The sequence below is a fragment of the Bos mutus genome, chromosome 2 (assembly GCF_027580195.1).
Source record: "Bos mutus isolate GX-2022 chromosome 2, NWIPB_WYAK_1.1, whole genome shotgun sequence".
Taxonomy (NCBI): domain Eukaryota; kingdom Metazoa; phylum Chordata; class Mammalia; order Artiodactyla; family Bovidae; genus Bos; species Bos mutus.
In genome coordinates, this window is record NC_091618.1 from 31879285 (window position 1) to 31893488 (window position 14204).

General features: G+C 43.0%; 1 protein-coding gene across 1 annotated transcript in view; it reads left to right on the plus strand.

Moving 5' to 3' along the window:
• The window catches only part of MREG (melanoregulin), a 69594-nt gene that overhangs the window by 17318 nt on the left and 38072 nt on the right, over positions 1-14204 (plus strand). Inside the window, exon 2 of the mRNA XM_005896178.3 lies at positions 2346-2505. Coding sequence (XP_005896240.1) covers positions 2346-2505 — 160 coding nt within the window. The remainder of the gene's footprint in view (positions 1-2345; positions 2506-14204) is intronic.

A 14204-nucleotide genomic window follows, 5' to 3' on the forward strand; every position in this document is an offset into this window, starting at 1 on the left:
ACATATTATTAGCATCAGATTAAGGGGATGACCCCAGCATGACCCGACCTGACCAGTCCCACAGAAGTTAACCAGGTCTTTGTACAAGCATGTCCTAGGTATGACACTCTGCCACTCAGCTCCTCGTAAACATAGATACGGCCTCATCAAGGGTAAATCATGACACAGGTGTCAGCATGTGGCTCCTAAAATCCTTACTCAACATCCAGTACTGCTTATTGAAAGTATTCAGATGTGCATGTTTATTCCTTAATTTTCTTGTTGTAAGGAATTTGATAGATAATATTAATACATACCATTGTACTTTGAATTCACTCTTATTTCCTTGAATTCAGAACCAGTAAAAATTTCATCTCTTTGTATGAATTGTTTGCTCCTTTTAATCACATGAGAATTGTATTCCTCATTGGAATTCCTTTTTTTTTTTTTTGTCTTATCTGCCAGGGTATTCATGATAAATTTCATGTTTAACATGGTAAAATTACCTCTGCCAGGTATCCTATTTTAGTTGTCCTCTGTTGTTTTAAAAGTGACTTTTAATTGTTCTGTTGTGTTATGCTTCATTATTAAAATCAGTGCAGATTCTTTTGCTTGGAATATATGTTTATATGTTGTGTGTGCATGCTAACTTGCTTTAGTCGTGTCTGACTCTTTGCGACCCTGTGGACTGCAGCCCACCAGGCTCCTCTGTCCATGGGATTTTCCAGGCAAGAATACTGGAGTGGGTTGCCGTGCCCTCCTCCAGGGGATCTTCCTGATCCAGGGATCAAACCCCTATCTCTTAGCCTCCTGCATTGGCTGGCAAGTTCTTTATCATTAGCGCCATTGTGCTCTAGAGCCTGTGCTCCACAGCAGGTGAACCCTGCCACCACAACTATCACATGTTACTGAGAGAGTTCAGTTCAGTTCAGTTCAGTCACTCAGTCGTGTCCGACTCTTTGCCATCCCATGGACTGCAGCACACCAGGCTTCCCTGTCCATCACCAACTCCCGGAGCTTGCTCAGACTCATGTCCATTGAGTCGGTGATGCCATCCAACCACCTCATCCTCTCTCGTCCCTTTCTCCTCCAGCCTTCAATTTTTCCCAGCATCAGGGTCCTTTCCAATGAGTCAGTTCTCCACATCAGGCAGCCAAAGTATTGGAGCTTCAGCTTCAGCATCAGTCCTTCCATTGAATATTCAGGACTGATTTCCTTTAGGATTGACTGTTTTGAAAGTTCAAGGGACTCTCAAGAGTCTTCTCCAACACCACAGTTCAAAAGCATCAATTCTTCAGCGTTCAGCTTTCTTAATGGTCCAACTCTCACATCCACACATGACTACTGGAAAAACCATAGCTTTGATTAGACAGACCTTTGTTGGCAAAGTAGTGTCTCTGCTTTTTAATATGCTGTCTAGGTTGGTTATAGCTTTTCTTCCAAGGAGCAAGCATTAAGGAGAGTTAACAGGCAGGTTGATAAGAAGTCCAAGCCTAAGGCCCCTTTAAGGAAGAGATAAACGTTTTTTCTTTTTCACATTCTTTTGCCTTAGACAAGTAGGCCTCATAGGCAGCAGTATCTCTTGTTCAAGGACCTGCCTTTTTTTGAGCTTTGGATGTATGTTATGGGAGAAAATCTGGGTAAAAACTTTCACAGCCTTGAGCTCTGAGTTAACCTGTTTCTTCTGGCTAATCTCATGTGATGTCATCCTAGGACGTATGTTATGGGAAACAGTCTGGACAAAATTCTCACAGCCTTGAGGTATTTTTTTTCTGTTCTCAGCAGCTGGCAGAAAAGTATATAATGCCCTGCTAAACTAGTGAGGTGGGTACTCTTTCTACCCACTTCTGATGTCTATGTCAGAAGCTTTCTTTGTCCTGTCACTTTAAATAAAATTGTGCATACAAAGCTCTGAGTGACTGAGACCTGTCTTTGGTCCCAGGGTTAAATCTTCTCCTTTGGAGACCACGAATCCAGAGGCACTGTTCACCGTAAACTATCATTACATTATGTAATACGTAATGTATTTTAATTTATGTGTTACTTACATGTGGCGTATATATATATATTTAGTTGATTATTTTGGGTCTTTGTTGCTGCACAGCTTTTCTCTAGTTGTGGAAGTCAGGGGCTGCTCTCCAGTTGCGGTGTGCGGCTCCTCTTGTTGCAGAGCACAGGCTCCATAGTTGTGGCTCTTGGGCTTAGTTGCTTTGTGACATGTGTATCCTCCCAGACCAGAGATTGAACTCATGTCTCCTGCATTGACAGGTGGATTCTTTACCACTGAGCCACCAGGGAAGCCTGATGTATGTATTACATGTAATATGTATTACAAAGCCCTTATACCCCCTTTTCTTATCCCGTAGTGGTAGCAATCCATATTCTTCGTTTGGAGCCACGCTGGCCAGGGATGATGAAAAGAATTTGTGGAGCATGCCTCACGACGTGTCCCACACAGAGGCAGACGACGATAGGATCCTGTACAACCTGATTGTCGTTCGTAATCAGCAGGCCAAAGATTCAGAGGTAAGCAGCTTTTGAGATCTTGCTATGTGCAGATGGTAATGCACAGCAAAAGAGAGCAATGACAGAGAAGAACAGCTTGAAGTAGAGAAAAGAATGAAGCATGATATGTGTGAAACGAAGGACAGGTCTTTTAGCATCTAGTCACGAATTATAGCTGGTCTTGGTATACGTGCTTAATACACAGATAAGACTGATTTCTAATTGTTGCTTTAATGATATAAATTACAACTGTATGGAAAAAGCAAGGCAGTGCTGTTCAGATCATGAAGATACTTTATGGTCTTAAATAGCTTAACCAGTCCATGTCTAATCTTTCCAGTTGTTTGGCCAGCCGCAGTTCAACATTCAAACTGAAGGTTGGAGGGTACTTTGCGTTATCCCCAGTTTTGAATTAATGGAGCCTGAATTTTTTTTTTTTCTGTTTTATCTTCTTGAATTGTGCTTATTGATCAAATAGTGTATCTGGCGTATTTGAGATGATTTGTGTAATAAGGCTTGAAATCACTCTTAATGGACTTTTAATCAAAGTTATTGATACAGGAACACTAGACTATTGAAAAGGAGATGACTTCATAAATTAAGAGAAAACAGCAAAAGGGATCATATTTTATTTTCTCTTTTTTTTCCAAAAGTAGTATTATATACTATAACAATACAGTATAATGTTATAGGTGTTTTTTTTCATATAATACAGCCTGAGTTTTCTAACCTCTGTGTTCAACTGTTAGTTCTGAGTAGATACCTATATTAGATATGACTTTGTGTGTTCCTTTGTATTTTATAGTAATTGAGAAGAATAGGGAGATTTAAAATGTCAGGCTTTTGTTTTGAAGTAAAGTACCAGAGCGTGTGTGTATGGGGCAGTTATGGCAAGGGAGGTCTGTTTCTTATGTAGGTTTATTTATATTTTTGATTATTGTCTTTTCTCCAAAACATGCTGTAGCAGGATATGATAACTTTTTTTTTTTTTGGCCACATGGCTTGTAGGATCTCAGCTCCCCAGCCCAGAGATCAGTCTCCTACCCCCTGCAGTGAAAGTGAGGAGTTGTAACCACTGGACTGCCAGGGAAGTCCCAGTAACTTTTAGAAGAGCCGCGTGTCCCAGTCCTTTTATTCTGGTGTGACCTGGAGTACCTTACGGGGATGGAGGTAGACGTAGAAGTGAGGAATCACAATTGCCTCTGGTTCTTAAGACCTTGGGGAAGGGTAGCTGGAGAGTCCCCCAGTGGCTTTGATGAGCATCCTTTATTGGCTGTGGGGTCTTGCTGAGGACCACTTCTACAAAATATTGGTCACAGGGCTTAAGTCAAAGACTAGGGGAAGGAAATGGCAAGCCACTCTGGTATTCTTGCCTGGAAAATCCCATAGACAGAGGAACTGGCGGGCTACAGACCATGAAATCACAAAAGAGTCGGACATGTCTTAGCAACTAAACCACCACCACCAGCATCCTACTAGTGGCCGTGCACCTGCTACCCCCGGCTTCCCTTATCCCCACTGCAATCCCCTCCTCCACTGGTAACGTTCGAAAGACATCGTACAGGCTTCTTAGGCCAGGAACAGCCATCCTGGCTGCCGCTCCTGAGCATATGGACGGGAATGCATGCATGACCTAGTTTTTCCTTTAATGGGAAGAGATAGTCCTTACCCTACTGTATTGGGCTGACCAGCTAGGGTTTCTGCTGGTGAGATTGGAACCAGTTCTTTTTTCCCTTTTCTTTCCACACTCTTCAAAGCTGTGACTGTAATAGGGAAATGAAACATATAGTACTCCTCTCTCTCTCCCCGACAGGGTCTCATGCCAACTAGGAGAGGGGCTTGAAGGGTGTTTGCACTGGGCCTGGCATCTCTCAGAGGAGCTCCAGCTTCTCTGCCCTGTTTACCTTTGCTATTGAATCAGTGGAGGAGGCAATGTGAGCTGCAAATCGCTCTGAAGAAGCACAGCTTCCAAAGAGGCCGTTGTGTCGTTCTGTGCTGCTCTTGGGCCGTGTGAAGGGTCTTCCAGAAGGCTTGCCTAAGAAGTAAAGCCAAGTTTAACTCTAGAGAAAGAAACCCTGCAACCAGGACAGGCCATCAGGTCAACAACATGAAGATGTGATGATGATGATGAAAGGGTGTGAAATGTCTATTCATAGTGCTTCCTTCTTTTTAGGTGTAAAATATGTATACAAATATATTCCCTGGTGGCTCAGATGGTAAAGAGTCTGCCGGGAGTGCAGGAGACATGGGTTTAATCCCTTCATCAGGAAAATCCCCTGGAGAAGGGAATGGCTATACACTCCAGTATTCTTGCCTGGAGAATTCCATGGACAGAGGAACCTGGCAGGCTATAGCTCATGGGATTACAAAGAGTCAAACATGACTGAAGTGACTAACACACTATATCTATGTGTATACATAAATATATACACATATATACACATAAAGTGAAAGTCGCTCAGTCGTGGCCGACTCTTTGTGACCCCATGGACTATAGAGTCCATGGAATTCTCCAAGCCAGAATACTGGAGTGGGTAGCCTTTCCCTTCTCCAGGGGATCTTCCCAATCCAGGGATCAAACCCAGGTCTCCTGCATTGCAGGTGGATTCTTTATCAGCTGAGTCACCAGGGAAGCCCTACACATATAAAGGTGTTTATAAAGTATGTATTTTAAGGTATATGGGCTTCCCTGGTGGCTCAGTGGTAAAGAATTTGCCTGAAATGCAGGAGACCTGGGTTCGATCCCTGGGTCGGGAAGATCCCCGGGAGGAGGGCATGGCAACCCACTCTAGTACTGTCATCTAGAGAATCCCATGGACAGAGGAGCCTGGAAGGCTGCAGTCCATAGGGTCGCATGGAGTCGGACACAACTGAAGTGACTAAGCGGCAACAGCATCTGTACATACATACATAATATATGAAAAAGAAAGTGGAAGTGGTAGTTGTCCTGTCGTGTCCAACTCTTTGCGACCCGTGGACTGTAGCCCGCCAGGTTCTTCTGTCCATGAAATTCTCCAGGCAAGAATATATATACATGTGGTTAAAAAAAGTTTATTTTCTACCAAAAGTATGATGCGCATATAAAAGGATTGTTGTTCAGTTGCTAAGTCGTGTCTGACTCTTTGCAACCCTGTGAACTGCAGCACGCCAGGCTTTCCTGTCCTTCACTATCTCCCTGAATTTGCTCAAACTCACGTCCACTGAGTCAGTGATGCCATCCAACCATCTCATCCTCTGTTGCCCCCTTCTCTTCTTACCCTCAATCTTTCCCAGCATCATTCTCCACACAGATTGGATCATATATTACATATCATTCTGTACTTTGTTTTTTTTTTTCCATTTAATAATATATTTTGGACATATTTCCATTTCACCATGTGTAGATTTCCCTTATTGTTTTGAGGGGCTCTCTGTTCTCTTGCATTGATTTCCCATCATTTATTCAGACAGTCCCTGTTGTTGTTTAGGTTGATTCAGGTTTTTTGTTGTTAGCAACAGAAGCAATGCCTCAGTGGGTATCCATATATACTTGTATGATCTTTAGTTGCTTTTTCAGGTATAGAATTACTGGATCAGAGAGTACACGTGTATTTAAATTGTAGGAATTGTCTTAGTGCTTCCTTTGTGGAAGAACCTAGGAAAAACACTTTAAGGTGCAGAACTGACTAGCACTGGAAATTCACACAGTGTTTAAGAGGAGCAGCTGCTGATCTCCAGATAGCTGTTTGCCTTGCTGAGACTGTGGATCTGGAAGTGCCAGAACTCTGGATTTTTAAGAGAAACTAAAACCCTAAATTTACATATAAAATGTACAGATTATTAAATGATAGCTCAGATTAAACATGTGTCAGCTAAACAAAATATGTTTATGGGCTATATACTTAATGTTTACGATGCAGACTGCTGCTGCCGAGTTGCTTCAGTCATATGACTCTGTGCAACCCCATAGACGGCCCACCAGGCTCCTCTATCCCTGGGATTGTCCAGGCAAGAACACTGGATTGGGTTGCCATTTCCTTCTCCAATGCATGCATACATGCATGCTAAGTCGCTTCAGTCGTGTCCGACTCTGTGTGACCCCATGGACAGCAGCCCACCAGGCTCCTCTGTCCACGGGATTCTCCAGACAAGAATATAGACTATTACTATTCAATATTATTGTTACTTTGTTCAATAGGATTGAAAAATGAACTAACTGTGAATTTAGAAGGCAGAAGTAGAAAGCTGGTGGTAGGTGTACCTGTTGCTTATTTTCTTTTTCATGCAGGATATAATTGGCACAAATTTTAATAAAATAGAGCATTTTAGTTTTTTGAGAGAAAAACAAATTCCACCTACTAAGGAATAAGGAACCCTAGATATTTTTGCATGAGGACGATTTAGAAACTCAAGCAAGGCATTAAGGAAAATTGAACATTATGTTTTTCCTTGAGCAGCAATAGCGTGAAAAACCTAGGAACGTCTGTACTTGGAATTCTCTGAAAATTGAAGAGTAATTTCAAAACAGTGTATGTATCACCGACATTCCCTTACTGAATCTGGAGCTGGTGGGAGAAGGTCTTATGAGTATAGTTAAGGCTAAATTTGCAGTGTTGTCCCAAAGTGGAAAAAAAATCAGAGAAGATGATATATAGGAGGGCAAATAATGAAACATGGCCTGAATTTAAAGTTACTTGCAGTGTCAGAAAATAAAATAGTAACATTAGTTAATTCTAACACAATCCACTTTCATTTACGCAAACCTTCAAAAGCTTGAATACAGCAGAAGAACTGACACATTTATAGACCGCCAAGTAGTGGAAAAATTTTGCTCTTGTCTTTAATTTTGGAAAATATTTTATGCTTAACTAAGAAACAATAGGGACTTCCCTGGCGGTCCAGTGTGCTTTGAATGGAAGGGGCATGTGTTCAATCCCTGGTTGGGGAACTAACTAACACCCCACATTCCAAACCACCAAAAAATTTTTTTAAATAGTAAACAACCACAAAATCATGTCAATAAATCATTGTCCTTATGTTCATTCTCATTAACCTAGCTGTATACTTCATATAACACTCTGTATTCTAGGGGGCCTAATAATGGTTAATGAAATATCATTGCACCTTATTTATTTGTTTTCTATAAATAATTCTAATCATACTGACCCACCCTGCCCTCTAAGATAATAATGAAAACCGTGCCAAGCACTGTTGAGCTGCTTGACATACATTAAGTCCTCTACACAACAGCTGTGAGGTGGATGCCATTGTTACTTCTTTTTGAATCACCTTGTTCAAGGCCACACCGTTGAAATGTGGAGCCAGGATCTGAATCTGGACTTTGTGAATCTAGAGATGCAAAATGTAATGAGCACCATGATTGAAGTTGTAAGAGAGGACTAGATATTGTCTGTGATTCCAGGAAGATTTCAGAATGCGCGGGCGGAATCTATCCAGAGTCTATTTCTGTGACTTTTTGAAACCAGTGATGTGAAAAGCAGTCTCACATCAGTGGGATGAGAACTGTGTGTGGTTTGGGGATTGTGACCGAAGTTCATAAAGTGGTCCCTGTCAAAATCCACCTTTCCCACATTATGGATCTACACGCTGGTTAAGACTGGTTAAGTACAGCTGGTTAAGACTCCAACCAAGTGTTTCGGTTTTATTAGTTCCAAGATTCTTCATCTTGTTTAGTGTTCTCTTGTTATTTGGTGCCTCTTTCGATGGTTCAGTAATAGATCTTTTAGGAGTCTGTGCATGGCTTTAAGATTTTTACTCTGTTCAAAAATACTTACATTTTTTATTAAGAATGTGAGTGCTGAAAATCAAACCGTTGTCATAAACAACGATTAAGGACTATTTTGGTTCAAAATAGGTAATGTTTATTTGGCACAATCGGTGATAGAAGTGCTAGGCTTGTTTTTAAATCTATCAAATAATTACGCGCTCGGAAACACACCTCGTTCTGATGATGAGCTTCTATCACTGAGTGAAGTAGTGTTTATGCGCTGGCAGGAGCCACGTGAACACCAGATGCTATGTGGCTCAAGGAATCCCGTGAAAACTTGAAAATCTCCCTCTGCTGAGCCCCAGGGAATGGGCTGTATGTTACTGTTTTTCAGAACTTTACAGGCAAAAACATAAAATGTTCCTGTTTACAATTTGTTTGTTCTTCCTGTGTGTCAGGACTCCCTGCTGGCAGAGTGTTGCCAGGCATTGTAAACAGTTCCTATAAAATGTTTAAAAGAGCGACAGATGTTCCCAGGGGTTTGTGTGCAACGTCTGGATTATACGCTCAGCCTGTCATATCCCTGGTACTGAAAGAAAGGACAAAAGAGGGTTAAGTGGAATATCTGGTCAGAGGATGTGAGGAGGTGGAGAGAGGGTTGAGTTGATTGGGTACCAGCCACATCACTTGGAAGCGCTTGGAGCGGGGATGTTCTGGTTGGGCTCTGCATGACTCCCTCCAAGTCTTCACGTGCTGGGTGGGGCTTGCTCTGGTCGGGCCCTCTGACTTCTCTGCACGTGGGTGAACACTGGCTGCAGTTGGCGATAGGACTGTAAGTTTTAAGTCAAGCAGTCAAGGAGCAAAATAACAGTGGAAAATGGAAGCGATTCTCTAGATAATTCTGGGCTTCTCAAACGGCCTCTTTGTTTAGGATGCAGATGATCCAGATGGTTTAATGTAACCATTCTTTTTTTTTTTAACTTTTTATTTTGTATTAGGGTACAGCCGATTAATGAACAATGCTGGTAGTTTCAGGTGAACACTGAAGGGACTCAGCCACACATATGCATATCCATTCTCCCCCAAACGCCCCTCCCATCCAGGCATGCAAGCATTCTTTATTTGACTTTGCTAGTGACTGTTTGGGTTAGAGGGGGAGAGAATAAAAACACTCATTAGGATCTGAGAATCAAGCCATCTTACCCTCTGTGTTCTAGGTAATAATATTTATGGGGGTTCATGCTGGGTGCTGAGCAGAAGCGCCCTTCTTAATGTGTGTGCTCCAGACAAAAACTCAAGCCTCACAGTAACCCTATGAAGAAGGGGTTTTGACACATAAGATCAGAGACTTTGACCATCTGTCCAAGGCATTGAGAGTGGGACAATTGGAATGGTAGTTCAGTCTGTGTGTATGACCTGGAAATCTCTATGAACAGAAACACTTGCTGCCATCTCTCTCTTGAGCTTAGAAAGAGCTTCAGTGGAATCTTTTTGGTCAAAGACAAAGTGAATGGGTGTTAATCAAATGGGTGTTGAAGTGAAGGGAAGTGAAGTCGCTCAGTTGTGTCCGACTCTTTGCGACCCCATGGACTGTAGCCTACCAGGCTCCTCCGTCCATGGGATTTTCCAGGCAAGAGTACTGGAGTGGGCTGCCATTTCCTTCTCCAGGGCATCTTCCCAACCCAGGGATCAAACCCAGGTCTCCTGCATTGCAGACAGATGCTTTACCATCTGAGCCAGTAGGGAAGCCAAATGGGTGTTGACTTCCTGCCAAAGTAGCTGCCCTGGGCTGTGTATTTGTCAGCTGTTTTTCACCCTGCACCAGCTGAATCACAGAGTGGATGATGTTGGTATTTGTTTAGTATCAGCCTCTCTGGTGGCTCAGGCAGTAAACAATTTGCCTGTGGTGTATCAGACCTGGGTTTGATCCCTAGGCCAGGAAGATCTCCTGGAGAAGGGAATGGCAACCCACTCCAGTATTCTTGCCTGGAGAATCCCATGGACAGAGGAGCCTCGTGGACTACAGTCTGTGGGGTCACAAAGAGTTGGCCACGACTGAGAGACTAACAAAACAGCAAACCTCTGTTGTGCAGTGCATGCAACAGCCTCCAGGTGCTGCCGCCTGGGAACTTTTAACACCTCGGGCACCATTCTGGGTACAAAAGATCTGTTGGGCTCCACCAAAGACATTGTCTGTCTGTCTGTAATGTTCTTTTCTATTCTTTGCCCACCCCTGACTTAAAAAATCTAAGCATTTTGGATATTAGCATTAAGATCTTACGTGTTTCTTAGCAAGTAGGTAGCACATCAAAACTCTATGTAAGCCAACAAAGTTGAGACAGAAAATTAAGCAGGCAAAGGGAAAATCATTAGATATTCAGTAGGATGTGAGGTGGTGAAAAGCATGCGTTTTGGAATTAGACAGTTGGGGATGAGAGGCATACCTCTGCCAAGTCCTGAGATGACACTGAATAGTCAGTTATTTGACCTCAGGGAGTTCTTACTGTTTATTGTCCATTTTGGGACACGATCGCAAGGTCTTAAACTAAGAGGACAGGGGGAGGATTTCTCTGGTGGTCCAGTGGTTAAGACTCTGCTTCCAGTGTAGGAATGGAGGGTCGATCCCAGGTCGGGAAACTTAAGATCCTGCATGCTGCATGCTGTGGCCAAAAAATTTTTAAAAAGAAGAAGAAGAAAGAAGTTCCCTAATATTGAATATGTATAGGCATGTGTGCTCAGTCATGTCTGACTCTTTGTGACCCCACAGAATATAGCCCAGCAGGCTCCTCAGTTCAGTTCAGTTCAGTTCAGTCCAGTCGCTCAGTCGTGTCCAACTCTTTGCAACCCCATGAATCGCAGCACGCCAGGCCTCCCTGTCCATTACCAACTCCCGGAGTTCACCCAGACTCACGTCCATCGAGTCAGTGATTCCATCCAGCCATCTCATCCTCTGTCGTCCCCTTCTCCTCTTGCCCCCAATCCCTCCCAGCATCAGAGTCTTTTCCAATGAGTCAACTCTTTGCATGAGGTGGCCAAAGTACTGGAGTTTCAGCTTTAGCATCATTCCTTCCAAAGAAATCCCAGGGCTGATCTCCTTCAGAATGGACTGGTTGGATCTCCTTGCAGTCCAAGGGACTCTCTCAAGAGTCTTCTCCAACACCACAGTTCAAAAGCATCAATTCTTTGGTGCTCAGCTTTCCTCACAGTCCAACTCTCACATCCATACATGACCACTGGAAAAACCATAGCCTTTACTAGACGAACCTTTGTTGGCAAAGTAATGTCTCTGCTTTTGAATATGCTATCTAGGTTGGTCATAACTTTCCTTCCAAGGAGTAAGTGTCTTTTAATTTCATGGCTGCAGTCACCATCTGCAGTGATTTTGGAGCCCCACAGATAAAGTCTGACACTGTTTCCACGGTTTCCCCATCTGTTTCCCATGAAGTGATGGGACCGGATGCCATGATCTTCGTTTTCTGAATGTTGAGCTTTAAGCCAGCCTTTTCACTCTCCACTTTCACTTTCATCAAGAGGCTTTTTAGTTCCTCTTCACTTTCTGCCATAAGGGTGGTGTCATCTGCATATCTGAGGTTATTGATATTTCTCCCGGCAATCTTGATTCCAGCTTGTGTTTCTTCCAGTCCAGCGTTTCTCATGATGTACTCTGCATATAAGTTAAATAAACAGGGTGACAATATACAGCCTTGACGTACTCCTTTTCCTATTTGGAACCAGTCTGTTGTTCCATGTCCAGTTCTAACTGTTGCTTCCTGACCTGCATACAGATTTCTCAAGAGGCAGGTCAGGTGGTCTGGTATTCCCATTTCTTTCAGAATTTTCCACAGTTTATTGTGATACAATTTTCCAGGCAAGAATACTGAAGTGGGTTGCCATTTCCTACTCCAGGGGATCTTCCCAACCCAGGGATCGAACCCGTGTCTCTTGAGTCTCCTACATTAGCAGGTGGATTCTTTACCACTGAGCCAAGTATGCCAGGCCAAAGATAGAAATTGAAACTGCTCTAGATAAACTGGGATGTATGATCACTTTTTAGAAAAATTGTGGTAAAATATAAATAACATAAAATTTGCCATTTTAACCATATTTAAATGTCAGTTCAGTGGCAACTAAGTACGTTCACATTTTTGGGCAGCCATCATCACCATCCACCCCCAGGACTTTTCATCTTCCCAAAGTAGAACTGTATAACCCTTACACGATAACTCCCTCCTACCCTTTCACAGCCCCTGAAACCCACCTTTTTACTTTCTGTCTCTATGAATGAGACTATACTAGGTACCTCGTATTAAGGGAATCATACAATATTTGTCTTTTGTGACTGGCTGACTTCACTTCGCCTAAGATCCTCAAAGTTCATCCATGTTGTAGCATGTGTTAGAATTTCCTTCCTTTTTAAAACTGAATAACATTCTATTGTGTGTATAGAATACACATGGACTGTAGCCTACCACACCCCTCCATCCATGGGATTTTCCAGGCAAGAGTACTGGAGTGGGTTGCCATTTCCTTCTCCAGAGGATCTTCCTGACCCAGGGATCGAACCCAGGTCTCCTGCATTGTAGGCAGACGCTTTACCATCTGAGCCACCGCGGAAGTCCTATTGTATGTATAAACCACATTTTGTTTATGCATTCTTCTGTCAGCAGGCATTTGGGTTGCTTCCAACTCTTGGCCAATGTGAGTAATGCTGCTATGAATGTGGGTATACAAATATTTGCTTGAGTCCCTGATTTAAATTCTTTTGGGTGCATACCCAGAAGTGGAGTTATTGGATCATACCATAATTCTGTGTTTAATTTTTGAGGAATCACCATACTCTTTCACAGCGTCTGTACCATTTTATTTTCTCAATAGCAAAGCATGAGAGTTCTAATTTATCCACAGCCTCACCAACACTTGTTAGTAAGATCACCTTTCTTAACCTCCACACTGGTCAATGAAACAGCTGATGACTTCAGATTGATCAGTTTTCACATCCAGATAGAGACAGTTGCAGCTGTGGACCATTCACCACCACTGAATATTAGCATTAGGGTTATAAACCCAGAAGAAACTGATGTCTTAGCAGAGCCTCCTTCTGAGCCACTTGTCCACGGAAGAGAAATAGAGGATGAGAAGACTGGGAGAGCTCTTTGTATGTGAATTTAGTTCTGGTTTTTTCCTAAGCATCCACATGCTAACGTGTAATGGCCAGGCCCTCTTTCTATTCCTGTTCCTTAGATTGTCCTTACTGGCCTCCTTTCCTTGGAGCTCCAGAAAGGTAGTAGATAATACACCTTGGGAGTACTGACAGGTCAGTGACAGAGAAGACGGACAATGCCTTGGGGACCTCCAGGAAGATGCAGTGCCTGGAGGAGAAGGGCAGGGAGCTGTCCATCTCTTTCCATTACTAGAACTTCACTGTCGCAGTAACAAGTGGCTGCATTTTTGGGTTTCCTAAGTTACCGTGCTTGTGCTGGTGAATTTCCAGAAGGCAGACCACATGTTTATTGGTGCTCATGTGCAGGATCATTTGATGATAAGAGCTGTATCTCTCCATTAGTTTTTCTACAACTTGCATAAAGCAATTAGGCCTGAGAAGAAACAGAAACCATAAAGCTGCCTCAGTTCGCTTCAGTTCAGTTCAGTCGCTCAGTTGTGTCCAACTCTTTGTGACCGCATGGACTGCAGCACTCCAGGCTTCCCTTTCCATCACCATTTCCCAGAGCTTACTCAAACTTATGTTCATCGAGTCAGTGATGCCATCCAACCATCTCATCCTCTGTCGTCCCCTTCTCCTCCCTTCTTCAATCTTTTCCAGCATCAGGGTCTTTTCCAGTGAGTCAGTTCTTCGCATCAGGTGGCCAAAGTATTGGAGTTTCAGCTTCAGCATCAGTCCTTCCAATGAATATTCAGGACTGATTTCCTTTAGGATTGACTGGTTGGATCTCCTTGCAGTCCAAGGGACTCTCAAGAGTCTTCTCCAACACCACAGTTTAAAAGCATCAGTTCT